This window comes from Dendropsophus ebraccatus, chromosome 3, assembly GCF_027789765.1.
Source record: "Dendropsophus ebraccatus isolate aDenEbr1 chromosome 3, aDenEbr1.pat, whole genome shotgun sequence".
NCBI lineage: Eukaryota > Metazoa > Chordata > Amphibia > Anura > Hylidae > Dendropsophus > Dendropsophus ebraccatus.
The window spans coordinates 107,707,898-107,732,827 of NC_091456.1; the positions used below are offsets into that span (position 1 = coordinate 107,707,898).

The window sequence follows — 24,930 nt, forward strand, 5'->3', positions numbered from 1 at the left end:
TGTGTGACAACCCTCTCCACTGGCCAAAAAATGGGCCCAAAGCAGCTCTTTGCATAGGCTACTAAACGCCTCTCCAAGGGAGGAAGGCTGGCACCACAGGTTACTTTAATAATAAAAATAATCATTACTGTATTTATATATCGCCAACTGATTCCGCAGCACCTTTTCATAGCTTTTCATTGTTCTCATTGGTCCCTGCTCCCACCAAGGCCCACAATCCAAATTCTAGGTTCACCCATCTCTATGTTATGGAGTGTTGGAGGAAACCAGAGTACCCCGAGGAAACCCACGGAATGTCTGCTTTATATCTATTTGACTATGGCTAGAATTGCTATTTCAGCTGATTTGGGGAAACCCAAGCATCTATTTCAGCGCATAAATAAACAGGACAGGCCTAATTCCTTTGTGTGCAGGATCTGGCAAGAGCAGCTGGGTAATTGCATCTCTGAAAGGAATGCTGGCCATCTGGGAATAGAGGAATCATCAGACAGCTTTGGTGCGTTCAATACGTGCTAATGAAGAAGCGGGAAGGCCTGCAAGCTCTCAGCCATCCATGCACGTCAGCTCTGGTAAACGTCAAGAACGCAACAAGCCCAGATTGGTGCCAACCTCTAGTGAGTGACCATTGCGTCAAAGACAAGAAACCGCTCTCCACAGCTACAACCTCATAGCTACACATGGGAGCCACTTCCCCAGCAGACCCAGTACTGACTGTAATAATAAATGAGAAGCCATTGGGCCCCATTCCAAGCTATCCTCTCCCTGATGCTCCAATGCTGTGGTGTTGCCCTTGTTCTGATATGTATGTCCTTACAGAGTGTGGAGTATGGGACATGTGAGCAGTCATCATCAGCACACACGACACATCAGCACACCCTCACACACAACACACCCTCACACACAACACACCCTCACACATCAGCACACCCTCACACATCAGCACACCCTCACACACAGCCCTCCCCTGCTACCTCCATGCAGCCCACGGGTTCCTGCAGCATCCTGAGGAGTCACCGGGAGTGCTGCTCATCACTGAGAAATGACACCGTGTCCCTGAATGATTAATCACAGGCTGAGAAATGAGGGAGAGCTGAGGAGAGGGAGAGCTGGCTGCATGCGGAGGAGCGCCACAAAGCACAAGCCCATAGACTACAGCATCCTGATGTACGTGCAGGAGCTATGCGCATCCTGAGGGAAAGCACAAAGCACACGCACAGCCGCATGTACTGAACGACGACCAGGAGAGGAGCAAGCTGGGAGGAGAGGAACGAGCTGGGAGAAGAGGAACAAGCTGGGAGGAGAGGAACGAGCTGGGAGAAGAGGAGCGAGCTGGGAGAAGAGGAGCAAGCTGGGAGAAGAGGAGCGAGCTGGGAGGAGAGGAGCGAGCTGGGAGGAGAGGAACGAGCTGGGAGAAGAGGAACAAGCTGGGAGAAGAGGAATAAGCTGGGACTCACATCCCGAGCACAGAGCGGCAGCGGCTCCCACACTGCACAGGTCCCGCGGCTGCGGCAATGCTGTGAGGAGGCAGCGAGTGGGCACTACTGACCAGGTGAGAAGCTGCACCACTCATCACCATTATAGCATGGCAAAGTGATGGCATCTCAGGAAAAACCCTGCAGCAAAGGAGTCAGCATTTTAATGAGGAAAGCGGAGGGAGGGTGGGAGCTGTAAGTAGCAGCAGCGGTGCTGGGGATGGAGCCCCTGCCTCATGCTTTGTATCCCTGCCCTTATACTGCTGGCCCAGAGAGAAGAATAGACTGTCTCTATCTATTCTACCTATATCTAGCCTCAATATATTATCTCTCCAGGTGATAGCTACCTATTAATTTCATCTCTATCTCATTTACCCATCCATCCATCTATCCCTGCCTATATTTCATATCTATGTATCTGTCTTCTATCTATGGTTCTCTCTCTTTCTCTCTATATATCCATCCATCTAAACCTACTCTATCTATCTATCTATCTATCTATCTATCTATCTATCTATCTATCCCTATATGTATCTCTGCACTTACCTACTCATACATAATCTACCCATCCACTGATCCAACCATCCATTTAATATCCATCTATGCACCTATCTATGTAGTATCTATCATGTCTGTATGTCTGTCATACCCTCCTATCTATCTCTCCACACACACACACTGCCTGGGTATTTGCACACACATAAGGGCGCAAAGACAGACTGACACATATGTATTTGCATCTTACACTAATATTGGGGTGTCTTGTATCTTCATGTAGACACATAAAAGTGAGATGTGTATGGGCATTTGTGACCTATAGCTTGCCACAGGGAATGATCACAGCAATGCTAACCTTGAACTAGCAGAAGTTCAGGGCACTGACCATGTGCAGCAGACCTTCAGAAGAAGGGCACTCCACTCACACTGTGGCTGGATGACATTGTACTAAGACAAGCTCATGCCGCCTGCAATGCAACGTGAGAACAGGAGCAGATGAAGTGTTCCCCACATAAGGCTATGCTTGGTGTGTATAGAGTAGGTCAGCAATATGGTGCAGGTTCTCTGATTCAGCATATCACACTGCCATCACTACTAACATAAACTGCTGTCTCTGCTTTTTTTAACAATAAAATATTGCAGAGAAAGCTACTGCAATCCAAGCCCACATAATGCATCTATTGGATGGGATGTCTTTGGCAGCAGATTGTTATTTCTAGAGTCCTTTGCAGTTCTTTCCTTTGCTGGTTATTATGTGGGAAGGCACTGAGCTTTTCCTCATCTGGCTATAGCTTGCTGGATCAGTCGTGACGTTCTACTCCTACAGGTCAGGCAGATCTGGCTTGTGCTGCAATGCATGTCCCATTATTGAGGTATCCCCCCACACAACCAAAATGCGTCACATAGGAAGACCTGGCTGACTCACATGATGAAACACAAATGTAACACCATTAGGGCTCTGCTGCTTCTACTGGCTCATTCAGTCACATCAATCCATGCCCTGTTATAGATGAAAAAAGATACTGTGTCCTAAACCTTTACTGCATACAGTGGAAGTCCTGCACATTGACCCTTGATGACCCTAAATGCTGGTAGACACCATGCTCTATTACATTGCTTTTATATTTGTTTTTTTTTAAGATTACTGAAACAGATGAAAAAGCACTTTTCAGTTAGTTGGTTATTCTTCAATATATCTAGCTTCAATATATATTGTGCAGTATCATTATATGAGAGAACTATTATTAATGATATGTAAAAGACCATTTTAAAAACAATAATAAACATTTTTAGTTTTCTGTTTCATTGCTGACTTATAAGGGCTTAAAGTTACAGACCCATTGCTTGCTGCATCACTGTTTCTATGTCCTCATGATAACACTTCCTGCCTGTGCATCAATGTTCACATTCTACCCTACTGTACATGACCCAGAAGAGCTGTGGCTGCAGATTCTGGGCCTTAAAGTGTACCTGTCGCTATAACTTTCAAAATCTAAATTAACAGTAGATATAAAGCAAGTTTGCAATATACAGTTGTTTTTTTGTTATCTAGTTGTTATCATGCTGTAAAACCAAGGCTGAACTTACCAGAAATCCAGGTCCAGTCTCCTGAAGGCAGTCACGGCTCAATATATCTGTCAATCACATGATTGGTTCTTTCTGTGAGCGCTCCGATGGCCTGGGATACACAGGACTTCCTGTTTTCTGACAGTTTTCTGTTTTTTTGAGAGAAAAAAAGTCAGAAAACAGGAAGTACCGTTTTCTCCATGATAACTAAAAAAAACAAACAATGAATGTAAAGTGATAACTTGCTTTTTATTACATCTACTGTTGATTTAGATTTTGAAAGTTATAATGACAGTGTACTGTTTTCCTTCACTGTAAATCTCACATTTAAGAAGGGCTCACAAGTTCTCAATAGGGTTTAGGTCAGGTGAAGATAGGGCCGTGTCATCATTCTTTCATCTTTAGGCTATGTTCAAACAACTTAAGTGTCATATTACTCACATCAGCAACAACAGCCGTGATTAATATGACACGTATTTTGTGCTGCCCTCTTAGAAATCCCATCTGGAGTGTATACACATAGTATACACTCCAGCCAGGATCGCTAGCGGGCGCAAAAAAAATGCAAAAAAACTGACATGTCAGCTTTCTGCGACCGATATTCTACGGCCGGGTCAAGGAAGGGTCGGTTGTCTTACGCCATGTGGACATGGCCCTAGAGTGTACCTCTCATAAGAAAAAGCTTTTGACATGTAACAAGTCACTTTCATACCATCCGTCCATAAAACAAGTCTATAGGAGGTTCTTGCGTTGCTTTTTCCACGGCATGGGATACATATAGAGCGGCTGTGGTTTATGCACATTGTTAGCCTGACGCTACGCAATGTTAAGTGTTGTGCCTCTAAGTTTGCACAGCTATCAAGGTGAGAGTCTGGTACATATTGGTTGTTCTGTTCACTGTTTATCTATTTTTTAAGTGATCTGCACTATAGAGCCCTGTCTTTTATGTGTAGTCAGTTTTTTCATTGACATACACAAAAAAACAGATGTTGCAAATCACAGCTGAAGCTTAATGTGAAAACGAGCTGCAAGTTGTATGATGTCAAACATTTTTAATTAGGTTACAAACCCACTTGGCGGGTCTGCAGCGAGTCTCCATGCTGCGTTTTTGCAGCGAGACTCGCTGCAGATCCCGGCCCTATGCTTTTAATGGCAGACAAACACGCAGCAGGGATGTACATCCCTGCTGCGAGTTTGTCTGCAGCCCGCCCCATAAACCCCCCGGCCGCCGGAGCTGATACTTCACCTGATCCCGGCTCCGGCGGTTCCCGATGTCTTCAGCAAGCCGGAGCAGGGACCAGGTGAAGTATATGCTCCAGCCGCCCGCAGCCCCGGCCGCCCGATCGCCCCCCCGCAGCACCGATCGCTTACACGCCCCCCTGCGGGGGGGCGGCCGGGGCTGCGGGGGGGGGGGGGGGCGATCGGGGCTGCGGGGGGGGGGGCGATCAGGCGGCCGGGGCTGTGGGGGGGTGATCGGGGCTGCGGGCGGCTGGCTGGAGCATATACTTCACCTGGTCCCCGCTCCGGCTTGCTGAAGACATCGGGAACCGCCGGAGCCGGGATCAGGTAAAGTATCAGCTCCGGCGGCCGGGGGGTTAATGGGGTGGGCTGCAGACAAACTCGCAGCAGGGATGTACATCCCTGCTGCGTGTTTGTCTGCCATTAAAAGCATAGGGCCGGGATCTGCAGCGAGTCTCGCTGCAAAAACGCAGCATGGAGACTCGCTGCAGACCCGCCAAGTGGGTTTGTAACCTTAAAGTATATTTAAAGGTAAAGATAAATATAAGGTAAAAGAGAGGGAGAAGAAAAGTGCATGATAAACCTTGTGGAGGGGATGGAGAAGCAGACATCTCAGCATAGTGATGATAAAAACCTAAAAACTCCCAACTGTATCCTAGAACTAACGGGTTAGAGAAAGGAATTCCTCTGAATCCATGAACGAATGCCAAGGGAACCATATTTTATTAAACATATCAGATCGATCCTGTGTCTCTGCAAAAGTTTCCTCCATTCTGCCAAGTGAAGCGCTGTCGTTTAATACTTTTATAATCAAATATTTCTTGGCCCAGTCTTGACATTTCAACTTATGTGTCTTGTTCAGTGTAATATTTGTTGCTACATTTATATAGCACCTTAAGGCTATGTTCACACACAGTATTTTTGCTCAGTTTTATGGTCAGTATTCTTCAACCAAAACCAAGAGTGGATTGAAAACACAAAAAGACAATGTTCATACACTGTTAAAATAGAGTGGATGGCCGTCATTTAATGACAAATAATTACTCTTATTTTAAAACAACGGCCGTTATTTGCCATTAAATGACAGCAATCCACTCAATTTCAACAATGTGTGAACATAGCCTTTCTGTGTTTTTAATCCACTTCCCATTTTTGGTTGAAAAATACTGAACAAAAATCACTGTGAACATAGCCTATATCTTATGCATTTCATTATATTACCTGTACGGTCTATTTATTGTGGCTGTTATATATCGGTTTGTCAGGTCTCACTGGGCCAAATCATGGCCATTGAAGTGTTGTATATGTTTTTGAAGGATGGTTCTTATTTATTTATTTGCTTTTATTTGTATAGCGCCAACTGATTCCGCAGCACTTTATATAGTTTGCCAGTTTTTGTCCCTGTCCCCATTAGGGCTCACTATCTGAATTCACCTATCTGCATGTTTTGGGAGGAAACTGGAGTACATAGTTCTGTGATCACTCCCCATTAGCTTAGCAATTTCAAGAGTGATTCATCTCCCTGAAAGACTTTTCACAGTTTTTACACATCACCTGATATGCTTCAGTCCAATATGTATTCATGTTTGGAGTTAGAAAATATGCATAAAAATGATGATATGGTCAAAATGGTCACTTGCCTAATAATTGTGCACACAGAGTATATATTATCTTCTTTTATGGTGCGTTTACACAGGCAGATTTATCTGACAGATCTTGGAAGACAAAACCAGGAACAGACTTCTCCGCTAGGTTTTTATAAAAAGGCTCCATCCCTCTTGCCCCCTTTACTGACAGGACAGCTCTTCTGTCAATAAAATGGTTTCCGATAGACATGCACGCCATTCTGCCCCCTCTATCACAGTACACTGTGTCTAGGAAACTAGTGCAGGTGTACATTCAGACTGACATTTGTACTGCTCACATGCTCCTCCTTCGGAAGCCATGTTGTAAATGGTCGATTCATCCATTTGGCAAGTAAAAGCACTGTATGAATAAGTGACATGTTTTCAGAGTTATTATGTTTATTAACCCTCTAAGGACCCATGACGTACCTCATATGTCATTTTGTCCCTAAGGTGGTACAAACAGAGCTTAAAACCTGAGCCCTGTCTGTACAGTTCTGCTCCTGGCCGCTATGAGCAGATGGGGGGACGGTGCTAATATCCGTCACAGAGCGATGCTCTGTGCTGGACATTTAATAATTTAAATGCCACTGTCAAAACTGACAGCAGCAGTTAAAGCGACTGTGTACCCACAATCTAACGCCCCCCAAACTACTTGTACCTTCTGATAGCTGCTTTTAATCCAAGTTCTGTCCTGAAGTCCATTCGGCAGGTGATGCAGTTATTGTCCTAAAAAAACTAATTTTAAACTTGCAGCCATGTGTCAAACTGCCGTGGCCTAGAGTATCTGTGCCCTAACCTTGCATCTCCCCTCTGTCCCTCCTCCCCACCCTCTTCATCATTAGGAATGCCACTGGCAGGATTTCTCCTATTCCTCTGCAGTGAACACTGCACAGGTGCCTTAACGATCCAGCCCATGTGCAGTATTCACACAGCTGATGAATAAGAGAATTCCTGCCTGGGGCATTCCTAATGATGAAGAGGGTGGGGAGGAGGGACAGAGAGGTTGTGCCAGCCTAATGCACAGACACTCTAGGCCAGTTTGATACAGGGCTGCAAGTTTAAAAGTTGTTTTTTAGGACAATAACTGCATCACCTGCCGAACGGACCCCAGGATAGATCTTGGATTAAAAGCAGCTATCTAAAGGTACATGCGGTTTGGGGTGGGCGGATTGTGGGTACAGAGTCACTTTAAATGGCACTGGCATACCTTAATTGGCAGTCTAGTGGCCAGATCGGCTTCCACTGCAGGAAGCTTATCTGTTCTTCAGGCAGCCTGGGGCCTCTGTGATGTGTGCCAGACTCTAGGACTCTTTCAGCCTGTCTGCAGCAGGCTGAAGCAGTTGAGTGCTGATTTCATGGATCAACACAAATTAGTGTTAAAAAAATTATATATAAAAAACCAAAATAAAATTTTAACCCCTTCATGCTTCAGCTAGTGACCTGACTTGCAACATTGCAAGATCCATAGCGTTCCTATCTTTCGTGTGATGCAGCCGGTTTGGGACAAATTTTTTGTTGGAAGTTTTTATTGATACCAAGATTTACATATAAATGACTTTTTGTTGTATTTTATAATGTTTTTTTTCTGAGACGGATTGACAAAATACAGCAATTCAGGAGCATTTTTTGTTGTAATTTTTTACAGTATAGTTTTATAGCTTGGGTCATTATGGATGTGACCAAATGTATAGTTTTTTGTGTTTTTTATCAATTTATTTTGTAGAGGGAATACAATGCAATTTTTTTTTACTTTTATACCACTGTACATGAGGGTACACTAGTGTGAATAAATTTTTTGCTCCAAGTTAAAAAAATTTAAAATGGCACAGCCAACATAAGCTGCTCAAAAATAGCACAAATGGCCTGATAAATGCTTTTTCCCCAAAATAATGACGCAAAGTTAATGATACATATGTCTTTGCTGTAGACATCTACTTCCTAATGATTGGCTGAAATGTTGCTGCTGTATCCAACTGCATCAGCAACATTTTATTTCCCAACCATCCATGAAACTAGCTTGCACGTGTGGCAGTTCAATCAGCATAAGGCTGTCGTGTGCATTCAGTGATCTATTATATTTTGCAATGCAATACAGTCTGTATGTGATATAAGGAGAATTACAATTAACCTCTTAATGACTGCTAACATGCCTTTTTACAGTGGCCTTGTAGTCATTGCATATAGCACAGGCTCAGAAGTTGAACCCATGCTATATGCATTGAGTAATATACAGCTGACACGTGTCTGCAGTTACCAGGAGCGAACTTCAGTCTGGGAATTTAACCCTGTGCATTCCACAAATAAAACTGATCACAGCATACACAGAGAACCCTCACTGGTACTGGACTTTGAGCAAAGAACAAGGGGGGCTGATCAGTTGCTGTGGCTGCTGGAGGGTTATACTTACATTCTGTTGCAGCCTCAGCCTCTCTTCTGATTGAGTCTGCTTTATTCAGACTGAAAGTGATTGTACCATCAGGTACATCGTTTTGGATATTATACCTTAATAGCTTGTCGCCAGCACGGGGATGCTGGTGGCGTAGTCCTTATTTTGAACCGCCACCCATTTCCTGGGGGCAAGCCCGCCGGCCCCTGGTGTGACGAAACCCCCTCCACGCGGCTCCATTGATTCCCCTGTACAAGATTGGTACAAGGTCTCCTTAGATATTGAGATATGACTTATAAGATGTTTCTATCCATTAAAGGAGTATTTATTTATGAACGAGGGCTCAACGACCCCCTCTGACCTGTAAAATCTATGTAATAAGAACTGGAGCCTATACAAATCCCCAATATAGGGTATATAAAAGTAGATTACATCACATGACATAACACACCCATAAATAAATAGATAGGTAACCTAAATACACATATACTGGCCACTGGGCATGTCACAGACAGACATATAACTCACAGTGGATAGTCAAGCAGTAAATACCATTAGAGATTATTGCACATAACCCATACAGCGTGTGCCTAGTATATTTGTCCACCACACCACTTACCCAACGCGTGTTTCATTCTCGATAAAGCAACACGCCAAACGCGCGTCGGGTGAGTGGTGAGGTGGACAAATGTACTAAGGACACGCTGTATGGGTAATGTGCAATAACCTCTGATGGTATTTACTGCTTGACTATCCACTGTGAGTTATGTTTCTGTCTGTGACATGCCCAGTGCCCAGTATATGTGTATGTAGGTTACCTATCTATTTAATTATTTATGGGTCTGTTATGTCATGTGATGTAATCTACTTTTATCCACCCTATGTTGGGGATTTGTATAGGCTCCAGTTCTTATTACATACATTTTAGTAAAGTTTGTTTTTTGGAATACATTCAATAAAAGATATAATTTTCTCATATTCTGGTCTTGCATTTGTTTTGATCGGGGGGTTCCCTTGGTTTGGTTTCCCCTCAGGCCCATTTTTCTTTTTTGGTTATGTTGCTCTGACATGTAAAAAGTTAAAGGGGTATTCCAGATAATAAAAACATATATTTTCTTATATTTTTTTTACTTTTTTATTTACATTTCTTTAAAAAAGTTAGATGGCCTTGCAATATAACTTTATATGAGAACATTTAATATATTTTGATTTTTACATTTTTCCTCAGCAGTAAGGAGTGACACGGCACTAGTGCTGTAGGCGTGGCACACTGTAGCAGAGAGAGTGGGGATAACTGTCAATCTCCACTTGCTGTGCTCCAGGCTGTCATGGCTGCAGCGCTAGTGACACAGGCTGCTTCCTCAAGTGTAATGGCTATTTTAATGCTAACATGTATTACAATAGACATGTGAAATTTGTATTCAATATTTTCTGTGCAAGCAGCTGTGCACATTTATTGTTTAATAATGGAATAATATATGCTGTATACTACTACAGCAGAGCCTCAGTTGCGAGTCACAAAACACGAGACTGGCCAGATATCCCTCCATGGAAGGACCTAGCAAAGGGATGGTTCCTGTACTGAGACCACCAAAACCACCGTATTAAATGGCTCTTTAAAGGGGTTGTCCAGCGAAAAACATTTTCTTTCAAATCAATTGATATGAGAAAGTTATATAGATTTGTAATTTACTTCTATTACAAAATCTAAAGTCTTCCCATACTTATTAGCTGCTGTGTGTCATGTGGAAATGTTGTTTTATTGTCAGTTAGACACAGTGCTCTCTGCTGACATCTCTGGCCAAGACAGGAACTCTGTCTCAGTTTTCTATGAATCTCCATAGAAAACCTCTCCTGCTCTGGACAGTTGCTGTCTCGGACAGAGATGTCAGCAGAGAGCACTGTGTCAGACTAAAAATAAAATAATATTTCCACATGACACACAGCAGCTAATAAGTATGGGAAGACTTGAGATTTTTTAATAGAAGCAAATTACAAATCTATATAACTTTCTGATATCAGTTGATTTAAAAGAAAAAAAGTTTCGCTGTATAACCCATTTAAGGATAGCTTCACACGTACAGGATCCGCAGCAGATTTGATGGTGCAGATCCGCAGCAGATCTGCAGCAGATTTGACTAAATAACTGAAGACAGCATCAAATCTGCACCATCAAATCTGCTGGGGATCCTGTACATGTGAAGGCACCCTAAGTCAATGTTTAAATCAGTTATGAGCATGATGACATAACAAGGGAAATACCAAAGCCAAATATCCATCCATAGACAGCTGTTTCAGGGTGTTGCCCCTCATCAGTGTGAAGTAGGATTCTGGCTAGACGGGAGCAATGCCTAGCAGATCAATATGGTAAACAGATCACTGGGAGACCAGCTAAAGAAGACACATAATACAGTGAAATGTCCACAAAGTTTATTTTCTTTAAAACCCCTTAAAACCCCAGAACGTAGCTGTACATCCTGGGTCTGGCTCTGAACCACTGTGATCCTGGCTGCTCTCTCTGCGGTGCGGTCCGATCCTGCTAAACAGCTATTTAGATTTAGCTGTCAAAGCTGACAGCTGCATTTAGATAGCTATTGTTTCCCTTCCGTGGTGGTCTAGTGGGCGGATCGCCCTCCACCCTCCACACCAAGCTATTACGGAGGGACGATCTATTCAACTTACCCCGCTGGGTCTCAGCGCTGGAATGACGCTGATCCCGGATTGGTAATCGACAGATCTGTCCTGCAGCAGACTAGAGTAATACAGCACTATTCTAATGGGAGTCAATGAGAGATCAGTGCTGTGTATATAGGGGCTTTGTTCCGTAGGGGCCTTCTAATTACTGTGTAAAGAAAAATAATAACTTTTTTTTATTAATAAAAAATCACATCCCTTAATTAAAATTTATATAACCCCCCTTTTCCCATTTTGTAAATAAAAATAAATAAATAAACATGTTTGGTATCACCGCATGCGTAATCACCCGAACTATTGAATGATCACATTCCTGATCTCGCACAGTAAAAAGCACAAGCACAAAACCCCGCCAAAGTGCAAAATTGCTGATTTTTTGTCACATCAAATCAAGAAAAATTGTAATAAAAAGTGATAAAAAAGTTGCATATATGAAAGTAAGACACCGATAAAAAGAACAGATCGTGGCGCAAAAAAAATTACACCATACACAGCCCCATACACCAAAGGATAAAAGTGTTTTAAGAATGGAAATAGAGCAATTTGAAGGAGCATTTTATTTTCAATTTCACCGCACAAATCATTTTTTTCCGGTTTCGCAGCATATTTTATGGAAAAATTAAGTCTGCCATTGCAAAGTAAAATTAGTAAAGCAAAAAGTAAGGGCTCATGTGGGTCTGTAGATTAAAAAAAACAAAGTGCCATGGCCTTTTAAACAGGAGGAGGAAAAAAACGCAAAAACTAAAATTTGCCCAGCCCTGAAAGGGTTAAAGCATGTTTTAGCATTTTCTAATAAGCAAAACAACACAAAATTGTGGAATACAGGCAAGCATATAAACACGAAGACATGCATTAGGTTCAAGAAGCACATTTAGTCAGTAACACCTTGGGGGACATTCATGAAGTAAATTGGGGGGCATTTATGAAGTAAATTAGGCCCTGGCCCCAATTACCCCACCAGATTCACTAAGAGGTGTACACCTCTTAGTAAAACCAGTCTGGCGGCAACCGTTAGGCAGGTGCCATCCACCCATTAGGACAAGCAGGGGATATGGAGGGCATACACAACAGAGAAGGTAGGTATCTGCACCTTTTCTGTGGCGTATGCCGCAAGCAGAGGTTTCATAAATCTTCCCCCTTGTCCTTTAAATATGTACATGTTATATTAAATAACATCATGATATGATATGCTATGAAATGTTTTCCTCATGGCTGCACACTGTTCTTGCTATTTAGTAAACAATGTTATAGAACAACTCTTTGGAACAACAGTAAAAATCAAGATAGAGCCAATGTAAGGGTAGGTACTTCTAGGTAGCATTTGGCCTTACAAGACAACTCCATTAGGTGGAAAGGATGCACTATGTTTGCTATGTCTTGTATTTTCGGAAGAACTTTTTGGTGCTTTTGTTTTTATGACGTTTAGGATCTATGCAGTCCACCGCCCCCCAAAAAACCTTTTAGTTGTGCCCCTACCATTGGTATATGAGTAGGTGAAGAGGATAACCAATTGTGGAATAAAGACCTAAGTGCTACTTACAATACCTCACGTTTCAATAACATGCTTTGTAAGGTCGTAGCTAATTTGACTATCCAATAATTATGAATATAAGTTACAACATCCTGCCAGAACTAGGTGGTAAAGCGACAATCCCACAACAATGTGACAATCCCATTACATTTTAGCAGGATATGATATGTTCAGATTACCTACAGATCCACTATGCACAATCAAATGCCACAGAACACATATACAGAACCAGTGGTCAACTCTCTCATACAATGAACCTACAAAGACTGCATGTAAAGCATGAACATTTATTTAGCATATCAGAAAGACAAGAATCCCCATACTTCCCACCCCCCATATAAAAAACATATACCCCTGAGGAAGAAAAACAGATGAAGATCAGGTCTATATAACATATAATAGCACTGTTCAATGTATGCATACGCCAAGTATTGCATGTAGGGGCAATAATGTCCCTAGTAACAAAGTGACATATGCTTTAGCAGCAAAACTGTACAAGCCCATAACTACCTGGTACAGACTTGATTAGATCACAGCTCTCCACGCACCCTGATGTGTGCTTCAATACCTGTCTTCGTCAGGAGGTGAGGAATAATGCTTCCGGACGTCCTTTATACTGGTTGTCAGCGGCACATGACCAGAAGTCCCAGCAGTTGTCAGTTGTCCACTCCTACATGCTGCTGTTCAATGATTCCTGCCAGAAGTATTCCAAGCATGCGCTCCTGAACAGCACAAAGATTACACAATTAACCTCTTATGTACTCAAGTGAACGGGAAACACAGGAACGGGAGACATAACTTATCCTCAATCCTCTGTACTGCTCCACTATCTGAGTATATACCTTCATACTCTTATAAAGTGTCTGTGCTCAATTGTAAGTAGAATAACAACATAATCTCACCTGCCCTCAAAAGGTGCAAATTGTGCATAAAAATGCAAGTGCTAATCTCTGTCCACAATTACTCTCAAATGTATATGTATATCATATAATAAGTGTATTAGGCATAATGCAATTGCATTATGTATAACTCAATGTGACACTATTATATAATACACTATGTGTCGGTGAGAGGGGTTTGACATTTAGAGCAGGAGGTAATTCTATCTGGGAAGGAAGGGGATGGAACAGTATTGAAGCTGAAAAGGGCTTCATGGGCCCTTTTAAAATATTCATTTATTACACACCTTTTGACCCTGTCCCTCCCTGACAAAATGTTATCTGCTAACTCTTGGTCCTGAGTCCAGCACAACCATGTCTTGAAAATCACCATTTTGTTTAATTTTAGAATATTGTTGTGGAGAAATTTAATGGAAGACTTGCTCAGAACCCATTAGCTCATCAAAAGCATCTGTGGAAGACTCTTTATAAGTCTACTAGAGGTACAGAAAGCATGTAATTCATACAGATTCAAGAGAGGAAAAGAGGGTAAATGAAATTTAGATATGAGCTCCGATGCGGTGAGCCACTTATGTTTTTTCTTATCCATCAGGTCCCCTAACTTCCTATGTCCAGAAAGAGTTCTGAGTGTCTGGATAGGTACGTGTTTATATAACAAGAACGGCAGTCCATAAGCCTTACAGCCCTCTTTTCAAGTTATTATGGTGTCTCATTGCAAGGTTGAACATTTGTTCTCCTTGGGGAGTTTAACAAAGGTTGTATGTGATATTGTATTGTGAAATTTATTGCTGGTACATCAGTCAAGCGGGTAGCAAAGTCAATTTCCATTTGGAGTTCATATTCAAAACAATTAAATCCATGGCATATTTCTTACATATATTCACAAATCTTTGGCAAAATCAGGATTATTTGGAATTAGATTGGGTGTAAGAGGGTGTGACCGCATCCCTCTAGGAATTCTATTGTACCTAAAATATTCATTCAAAGTCAACAGACTTAAATGCATATTTAATATCTTCTTAGACTCAGCCTCCCATTTCCTTTTAATATTATCAACCACAAGTTTATTAATAAAGGGAACATCCTAGCGGAAATTCTTCCTGCTGAGTAGGAACATAACTCTGGTCTGTGCTAGCTTGCAGGTCCAACAAAGTTTACAAACAATACAGATCCTAACAGCACCAAAGACAATGGTAGATGGGTGGACATGGATATAGTCATTAGCTGTATCCATGTTTTCCAAACAACCTTAGAGCTTTATCCAAGTTCAGCAGCCCCAGCTAATCAAATGCCGAACGTTCGGGTTCGGATGGACTCGGTTCGCTCATCTCTACCAGGTACATATAACAATCCAAAGAAGCAGTATGGAGACAGCACTTCCAAAGTAAGGTCTCACTCACACGTTCAGTGATTTTTCTGGGCCCCAAAACCTCCCGTTATTTTCTCAGTGATCCATGGAAAATCATACGTATTTGCATCCGTAATTACATCCGTTTCCTTATCCATTTCCGTAAATTGTGACTAGTACTCGTTTGCATAAATTTGACCCATGTTTTTTAGAGACGTCATAGATGTGACGTACATGACGTTCGTAAAAACGGATCCCATAGACTACTATTGGTAATCCATACCGCAATCACAATCCGCACATGACATGTCCCTTATTTTTATGGAACGGATTACGGATCAAAATTAACACGGACTGTGTGACTAGCCCAATATAAATCAATGTGCTCAAACAATCAAAGTTGAACCGTGATTACGGACCCACAGTTAGGGACAACTTTACAGGACATGTGAATAAGGCCTAACTAAGGCTGTAAGTATAGCCTTTCTCAAGCAGTGATACAATACACTTCAAAATCTCGGTACATATGTGTGTGAGTCCATAAACGTGCCAAAAATTGCTCTATTCTGATGCTTATAATGTTCTTATTTTTTAGTCTATGTGGCTGTGCGAGGCATTGTTTTTGTGCAATAATCTAGTTTTTATCAATACCTCACTTGCAAAAATGCGACTTTCTGATCAGTTTTTATTAAAATTTTGTGGATGTCATATAACTAAAATCTGCAGTTTTTCGTTGTTTACCATGGCAGATAAGAAATTTATTTTATTTATTTATTTATATATATTTTTTTATTTTTAGTCCCCCTAGAGGGCTCCTATAAGTGATACCATGATTGCTCATACGGATCAATGCAGTACGTATGTACTGCATTCATCCATCATATCAGTGCTCAATTGCTTCATGTCCCAGAGGCCCTGGACTGCCTGAAGAACAGATAGTGTCTGTGCCACTAAACCACCAATGAGGTATGCCAGTGCCACAGCTGATAGCAACTGGGAGCTGCATGGTACGGGGAGGGCTCACTTGATCCGTTGTTAAGAGGTTAAAGGGGTTAATTTTAGGCCTATTAGTGAAAATTAATAATGTCCAACATTTAAGGAATCTTTTATAATATGCCTAGTAAAATGGGGAAAAAATCCTTTAAAAAAAATCATGTTAAACACAAGATGTTAATATGCTTTATTGTGTTTCAGAGGTTAAGGAAAACATCCCAAACCATTATTCATCAGCCAGAACTGTTGACACAACGAAGGATGTGGTGGCTGCTAAATTATACTTATATGATACAGTATAGCAGAATTTGCTGCTGCTGTAGCAAATCCTCTTCAAGGTGTGACGTGCTGTGCATTCAGAGATTCCCTTCTGTGTGCTGCTGTTGTAACACTTGCTTATTTGATTCCTAACAGCATGAACCAGCCTATCTGTCTATTCTGTGCTATGCTATTGATTGAATTTTTATATATAGGCTACAGTATGTTCACACACTTGCTTCCCAAAGTATTCCATAAATGTATTCATGAAGTCACAAAAGTACAGTACATAACATTGCATTCACATACACTGTAATTCTTAAGGAGTGTCCAGCAGGGGCGCACTATATATAGAAGTCAATGGTACTCATTGACTTCTATATAGAGAGCGCCCCCTGCTGGACACTCCATAGGAATTACACCATTCGTCGTGACGTCACTGGATCTGAGAGAATTATAACACTTCCTGATACACTAAATTAAGGGAAATAGCAGTATATGAGCATTTCCCATAATTAAAGCACATTAGAAAATTGTATAACTTTCCATAAGTAATAACATATAAAAAAATAATTTTGGCCGGACTTCTCCTTTAACGCCTAAAGACGCCACTGATCCGACCTTACAGTTAGCCTCAAATTTCCCCATGATTTTTAAACGGTAAATTCTAATAACCAATTTTAAGAAAAAAAGGCCAAAAGGTTTATGCTCCTCATAGGCTGTTTTAGCACTTTAGGGTTATCTTTTAGATGCTTTTATTAAAATGGCACCTTCTCATTGTGGCTTTAAAAGTATAGTTTGCTTTAAAAGTATGTGAATGTTTAATAATTTATATAACCACTGAATTTTCATGACCATGACATATTTCCAACAGAATTTTTTTTAGGCCTGCCATTGCTCACAAAGTAATGACACATTATTATTACTATTATAAGCATTCTAACAAATATTCATGATGTTAAAAGTCAGGTATTTCTTTTTATTTTAACAATCTAATTCAGAGAAAAATAAGCAATCAAGATTGTATTTTTTATCATTTAACTTCTCATTTCTCCATGGTAAAGTCAGCCTAAAATATTTACCCCAAAACTTGGCTACGATTCCCAGAAATTTCAGATATATACAATTAATGTGTGGGATTTCAAGGTAGCCAAAAATGAGCCGGCTGTCATCCTCTGAGTAGAGATGATCGAACAGCACAAAAGTTCAGGTTCGTACGAACCATTGGCATTTGACTCCCACTGCCTTCCTGTTCCATGGGGAAGGTGGAGACAGCCCGAGTACCGCCTGGAAACCAGGAATACAGCCTATAGGCTGATGGTTTGGGTTCGTATGAACCTGAACTACGGCGCTGTTCGATAATCTCTACCTTTGAGGAGGCAGGAGCGACAAAATGATGGAGCTGTGGCCCGAGAATGGGCCAGGCGTAAACAGGGTAACAGACCCACCTCTGTGTCACTGTCATCAGGAAATAAAAATCTTTTTATTTTTAGAGACATGCCGGATGAGACAATCAAGATAAAGGCACCTATGTAATGCTTGTTTGATAGGTAACTGAAAATTGGCAGCACTGATATATGCATATCTGTGCTCTGGTAAACATGCTGTTAGGCTGGGACTCAGAAACACAGGACAAGTGATGCCCTGTCGCTGGCACCCTCCCGGCTGTGCCTACCTACTTACCACAGACAGGTCGATAACAAGTCGGTAAACAGTCTTTGCGGTACAAAATCAGAAGTCAGGGAGAATAGTCAAAGAGTCAAGCCAGAACCAGGAAATACAAAATCAGGATACAACACTAGTGTAGTCACACTCAATGAAGATGATGAGGGGAGTAGCTTTATGGAGGCTGGATTCCCAGCCCCAGGCATGCTGCGCGCAATCACCAAGCCATGTAATAGGCTCTATAAGCAATTGCCAATCTATCCGATCAATCAACCATATCTAAACAGTAGGGGCCCACCCTTCAGGACCACATACTGGAGTGATCCTCCTGATTGTGTCATTTAGTATAGTTGTTCCTATCATAAAATATTTAAAGCATCTCTGTACCCACAATCCATTTGGCAGGTGATGCAGTTATTGTCCTAAAAAAAAACCTTCAAACTTGCAGCCCCGTGCCGAACGGGCGTGGCCTAGATTGTGTATGCATTAGGCTGGCACAACCTCTCTGTCCCTCCTCCCCGCCCTCCTCATCATTAGGAATGCCCCAGGCATATTGTCAGCACGGCACATGGGCTGGATCGTTAAGGCCCCTGTGCAATGTTCAGACAGGAGAAAATGTTTCAGTGGCATTCCTATTGATGAAGAGGGTGGGGAGGAGGGACGGAGGGGTGGTGCAAAGTTAGGGCATGCATGTTGGGCATGGGGCTGCAAGTTTAAAAGTTGTTTTTTAGGACAATAACTGCATCACCTGCCAAACAGTCCTCAGGACAGATCTTGGATTAAAAGCAGCTATCCGAAGGTACAAGCAGTTGGGGGGGTACAGAGTCGCTTTAAAGGTTGTGGGTACAGAGTCGCTTTAAAGGGGTTATCCAGCGAAAATCTTTTTCTTTCAAATAAACTGGTTTCAGAAAGTTCAGAATAAAGATTTGTAATTTTATTTTAATTTAATTTAAAAATATCAAGTCTTTTCATACTTATCAACTGCTGTATGTCCTGCCAGAAATGTTGTTGTTTTTTTTTAGTCTGACAGTGTTCTCTGCTGCCACCGCTGTCCGAGACTGGAACTGTCCAGAGCAGTAGCAAATTCCCATAGAAAACCTTTCCTGCTCTTCAGACAGAGGTGGTAGCAGAGAGCACTGTGTCAACATTTCCTGCAGGACATACAGCAGCTGGTAAATATGAGACGACTTGAAATCTTTAAATAGAATTAAATTACAAATCTATATAACTTTCTGAAACCCGTTGATTTGAAAGAAAAAGATTTTCGCTGGGTAACCCCCTGAAAATGTCACCTGTTGCAGCTAAAGAGACTCATATGGTACTCATTATGTCATTGTGACTGTATATTATTCTAGCCTATAACACATTTTACTTTTGCAATAAATATGATTGTGTATTCTTGTCTTCTATTGTAGGAATCAACAAGCCGTTAAAATGCCAGAACAAAGTAATGATTATCGAGTAGTTGTGTTTGGGGCAGGAGGTGTGGGGAAGAGCTCTTTGGTTCTACGTTTTGTAAAAGGAACATTTCGAGATACGTATATTCCCACCATAGAGGACACATATCGACAAGTCATCAGCTGTGACAAAAGTGTTTGTACCCTTCAAATTACAGATACAACTGGAAGTCACCAGTTCCCAGCCATGCAGCGACTCTCCATTTCCAAGGGTCATGCCTTTATTCTGGTCTTCTCAGTCACCAGCAAACAGTCTATTGAGGAGCTTAAGCCTATCTATCAACAGATCCTGCAGATTAAAGGAAGTATAGAGAGTATTCCCGTAATGCTTGTGGGAAACAAGTGTGATGAGACGCAACGTGAAGTGGATACAAAGGAAGTGGAGGCATTGGCCAAAGAGTGGAAATGTGCCTTCATGGAGACCTCAGCCAAAATGAATTATAATGTCAAGGAACTTTTCCAGGAGCTTCTAAACTTGGAAAAAAGAAGAAACATGAGTCTAAATATTGATGGCAAAAGGTCCAGCAAGCAGAAAAGGGCAGAAAAAATTAAGGGGAAATGCAGTCTTATGTAAGCAATGCAAATGCTGGTGCATCCATTTTATTCATGTATATGCAGTCATACCAGTTTTCTCTTTTGTTGTTGCTTTGAAGAGAAGAATTCACGTCCCTTGCTGCATTTTAACACTGTGACTTCCCATGCATACAGAAACTGCCTTGCACATTAATTGTGCAGCAACTACAGGTTTTGCTTTACATCCAAATGTCATTATTTTATTTTTGGAGAATGCAAAATCTGACAGAACAATACCCCTTTCTCCCTTTTCTATTTTATTTTATTTTTTTAACAAAGAACACTGGAACTTTGACATGTCTGTTCTGCTTCATCATGCATATATAACACAGTGGTATACAAGTTTGTGGCTTTTAGCCTTATAGCATATACAGATGTATGATTCACTCAATTCTAAAAGGGTGGTGCTTAAATAAAGTATCAGGAATGTGTCCTGATCCAAAAGAACATTAGAAAGTGATGTTTTGAGGAGCACAAACAGGGACATCATACAGAGTCACCTTTGACCTTATTCATGTAGTACTGTCATGACAGAAAAGGCCTGAAGCAAGAATAATGCAACTTCAGAGACGTGATATAGAAAAACAATGTCCAGGCTTCTATCGATTGCTCATCTCTCAGATTATACTGTTGATGTGAATTTAAAGAAGAGGAAACCTTGGCTCTATATCTTGGTTACGTTACTTAATAGTATATGAGAGTTTTAAGTCAACACTATACACACATATATTGTCAACTACTTAACTAGAAAAAAGAGAAGACACTTTTTCTATTTATTATTTTATCTTATAAGGGTTTTCAGTTAGAGATTAGAGAACCTGCTGAAAGTCCTGTTTGTATGAACATGAATGATCAGCATTTGAATCCCACTGCCTGGAGAAGGTGAGTGTAACCAAGAACTGCCTGGAAAACATGCATACAGCCAGGGGCAGATTAACTGTACCATAGGCCCTGGGCTGTTCACCAAGACTAGGCCCCCCCAACCCACTGTAACTATGGCAGCAATAGTGTAGTGTTCATAGTACAGGATAGATAATGTCATAATGCCCTGAATTTTGCAAAATTGCTGTAAAAAAGCTGCGATTGTTTTGCAAATCATGGCAGAACTGTATCCAGGAGACATTACACCTTTAAAAGTATAAGTCTTTTTGAGTGGCCATGGGCCCCCCAGGAGCTCAGGGCCCAGGCTACCGCCCGAAACTGACCTATTATAATCCGTTACTGCATACAGCCTATGGTCTGTTGTTGTATCCATGTTTTCCAGGCAGTCCTCGAGCTGCATTCACCTTCTACTGGCAGCAGGATTTAAATGCTGGGTTCAGGCAAACAGAACTTTCAGTAGCTTTGCTCATCTCTAATTTTAATATAACATCCCAAAGGAACAATAACATGTAGAAGTTTGGCTTTCTGCTCTGTGTAAGAAAGGAAAATGCCACTGAGACGCTACTCTAATGTACTTTGCATGGTAATTAATTGAAAAGTATTTTAATACATGCAATTCAGCATCTTGTGGACTATATGTATTGTAAGAGGAAAAGCAATTAACAGTCCACCAGCCTATTACAACACCTTGTGCGGCATTGGTTTCCAATATGCGACAACTACAACATAAAAGATACTATAGAGGTATAAAAGTATACATATTTGTAGTGCAGTACATCATAAATATTTCATAAAAACAAGCAGACGTACATGGTCTGTGTTATATAAAAATATCCAAATATTTAAAAAATTAACATGACATTTATTGATAAAGATATTATTCTCATAGAATGTATACTGTGGAAAGGGGTTGTCAAGTACCATGTTATCAGTCATCATTATTATATATATATATATATATATAACACATATCTTGTAACCTTTACACTTCCTTGATGTAGAAGTCTAGCAACGTATGCATAATGTTCATCATCTATGTGTAATATTAACCGTATACAAAACAAAGTGTTAAAGGCGCAAGAGGTAGGTAAATCATGTTTTATTTGCTCAAAAATATATATCTTAGGCCCATGTAGATGTATTCTCAAGCACAATGTAGTCATTTCCAAATAAACTGAATAGCACAGACCCTGGAATTCTACTAAGAGTGAGCTTTGGTTGCTAATTTTACATGGTTAATAAGTAGCCAACTGATGCTCCATATAACACACTCAAGCACTTTGGAAGACAATGTTTGCCTATGATTTTAATGAAAGTATTCAAATTGGTTAGGGGTAACACAGTGTAATAACCAGTAGTAAAATCAATTGTTCTGATCTTTTGCCAGTATTAGAAGCTAAGTTGAGTATCCAATAATTAAAGAGCACAAAACTTAATTATATAAGCACAAGAAATTACTACATATGAAGTAGAATAAGTTTGTTTTTTCAAATCTGTTGGGTTTTTTTTGGTTCACATGTAAAGACCATTACAAATGGGTTTAAGTGAAATGAACATGTCTGTTCTTGAACATTGACCTACATTTCAATAAAACTAACAATTAAAGAGGTTTTTCACTAAAATCCAATACCTAGCCCTATGCCTCTATGTGCATTAAAATAACAAATTCCTGCACCCTCCATTGCTTTAGCTGTCATATGTTTTGGTTACGGCTTCTGTGTTATTCTTTCTTCTGGCGACATCCCACTCTCCTGCTTTCCTTTTTGATCGTGGAGCAGGAATCACTAGAAGTACAACACAGAAGCAGTGACCAGAAGATATGACAGCCGCAGGGTCATTACATGTGTGTTAAGTATGTGGTCTTAATGCAAGTGGAGGTATAGGGGTCTGTATTGGGGTTTCCTAGAAAACCCAATAGTCAATATACATACACACTTGCACATATACAAACATATACGGCCCTACACAAATAGTTATTGCATACAACAATGAGAACAAGGTAGAGACAGCAATGAAGCATATGTGTCCAAGGGCTAGGGCTAGTGATACATGTATGAAGAACCTTGATGTGAATCAGCAAGGTCTATAGAGACTGGAAACAGAGACTTCTACAGAGATATTTACCAGGGCTAAGTTCCTGTAGAGACAGGAAACACTTGATCATACAAATGGAAACTAAGGATACATGTGTACATAAATAAGAAAACCAATAGCCTTTGTCCTTAGGGGAAACCTCTTGAATAAGAAAGAAACCAGATATTATTACATATAGGAATTACCTATCTCTGCCAGTAGACTAGAGAACCAGGGATAGGAGATGGGGAATGAGCACTTCATTCTTCAGACAAAGGACACCAAACTGCATGTTCTTTAAAATAAAGTGCCAATATTTATAGGCACAGGGACAAATGTCCATAGAGAGAGGAACCAGTTACATGTGGACACATTGGGCCTCATTTACTAACAATGCGTCAATTTTAAGCCGTTATGCTGTCAGTTGTGTCTTTTTTTTTTTTTCTTGTCAAATTCATTACGTGGCAGACACCTTTAGTAAATCTGGACAAAACTTAAACCTGAACATCCCTCCACTCTAGAAGTGGCAGGTTTTTTTAGAATAGCAAACCTGTAAAAAAATGTCGGGTTGCTTAAAAAATCTGTTGATTGTGGCTGGTTTTAAAGGACATGCCCATAACACACAGGGGACATGCCGACTTGGTGTGTTTTTGTACAATAATTACGGGTTCATTGATTTTTAGGAAAAATTGTGTCGCACACCTTTAGGAAATATGTACAAAAACCCGACAATTTGCCGCTGGGAACATGCTAATAATTCAGCCCTATTGACTGAAACAACTAATGGTTCTTTACATGGAGCTTGTATGAGATTATGATTTACTCAATTGACTTTGTATGGAATATAAATCCTGAACAGTGCATGATCTTAGATCAGGGGTTTCTAACTTGTGGTAGTTGCAAATTTCCATCATGCTCAGGCAGCCAAAGATTTAGCTGTCCAGGCATGATGGGAATTGACACAGTTTGACAATTCTGTCTTAGATGGAGAAAACCAGTGAGACAGTAAAGAACAATAATTGTATATTTGTATATAACAAATGTAAATAAATATATGCAGTATCTTTATTTAAATGTATACCCAGAATACACTAAAAGGAGCATGTTAAAGGCTTATCTACTTTTAGATAACCCCCTTTTCAAGTGCTGTTTTAGGGCATATTTAGTGAATAATGTAGCACCTTCCAGAGCTGGTCTAGGCAGTGGACAACTTTAAGGGTCCTATTAGACATAGCGATTTTTTTTAACGATTAACGACTAACAATAAACAACCAGAAATGGACGATATTCACTTTGTGTAATAGAAGACAACCATCAGCCAACATGCACAATGTCGGCTGATCGTTGTCTTTCAACAGGCTGAAACACAAACAATCAGCCTAGCAACAATCTGGTGCCATCGCTGTGTGCAATAGAAGTGGCAGCAGCAGACCGCTGATATCTTCTATGGGCTCCCTGGAAGATCTAAAGGAGCGTCCGGGGAGCTCCCGGCAGCCCACCTGCACTTAAACGCTCGCTGATGGCACATGTAATAGTGCCGGCGGGGAACGAGGGCCTGACAGGTTGGGCTCACTTGCTCCTGTGAATCGGCCCATGTAATAGGGCCTTAAATCAACAATAAACGATTTTTTGATTGTTGCCTGCAATTACACAGGACTAGAGATGAACGAACCGGGTTCGGGTTCGAGTCGATCAGAACGTTCGGTATTTGATTAGCTGGGGCTGCTGAACTTGGATAAAGCTCTAAGGTTGTCTGGAAAACACGGAT

General features: G+C 41.0%; 1 protein-coding gene across 1 annotated transcript; it reads left to right on the top strand.

Annotated features, from left to right (window-relative positions):
- The first annotated feature begins 907 nt into the window (after positions 1–907).
- On the top strand, positions 908–24,875 carry DIRAS1 (DIRAS family GTPase 1). The gene is made up of 2 exons (XM_069962466.1): positions 908–1,549; positions 19,593–24,875. Exon 2 carries the CDS (start codon positions 19,612–19,614, stop codon positions 20,206–20,208), a length of 597 nt encoding a protein of 198 aa, XP_069818567.1. The 5' UTR covers positions 908–1,549; positions 19,593–19,611; the 3' UTR covers positions 20,209–24,875.
- Positions 24,876–24,930: the final 55 nt, after the last annotated feature.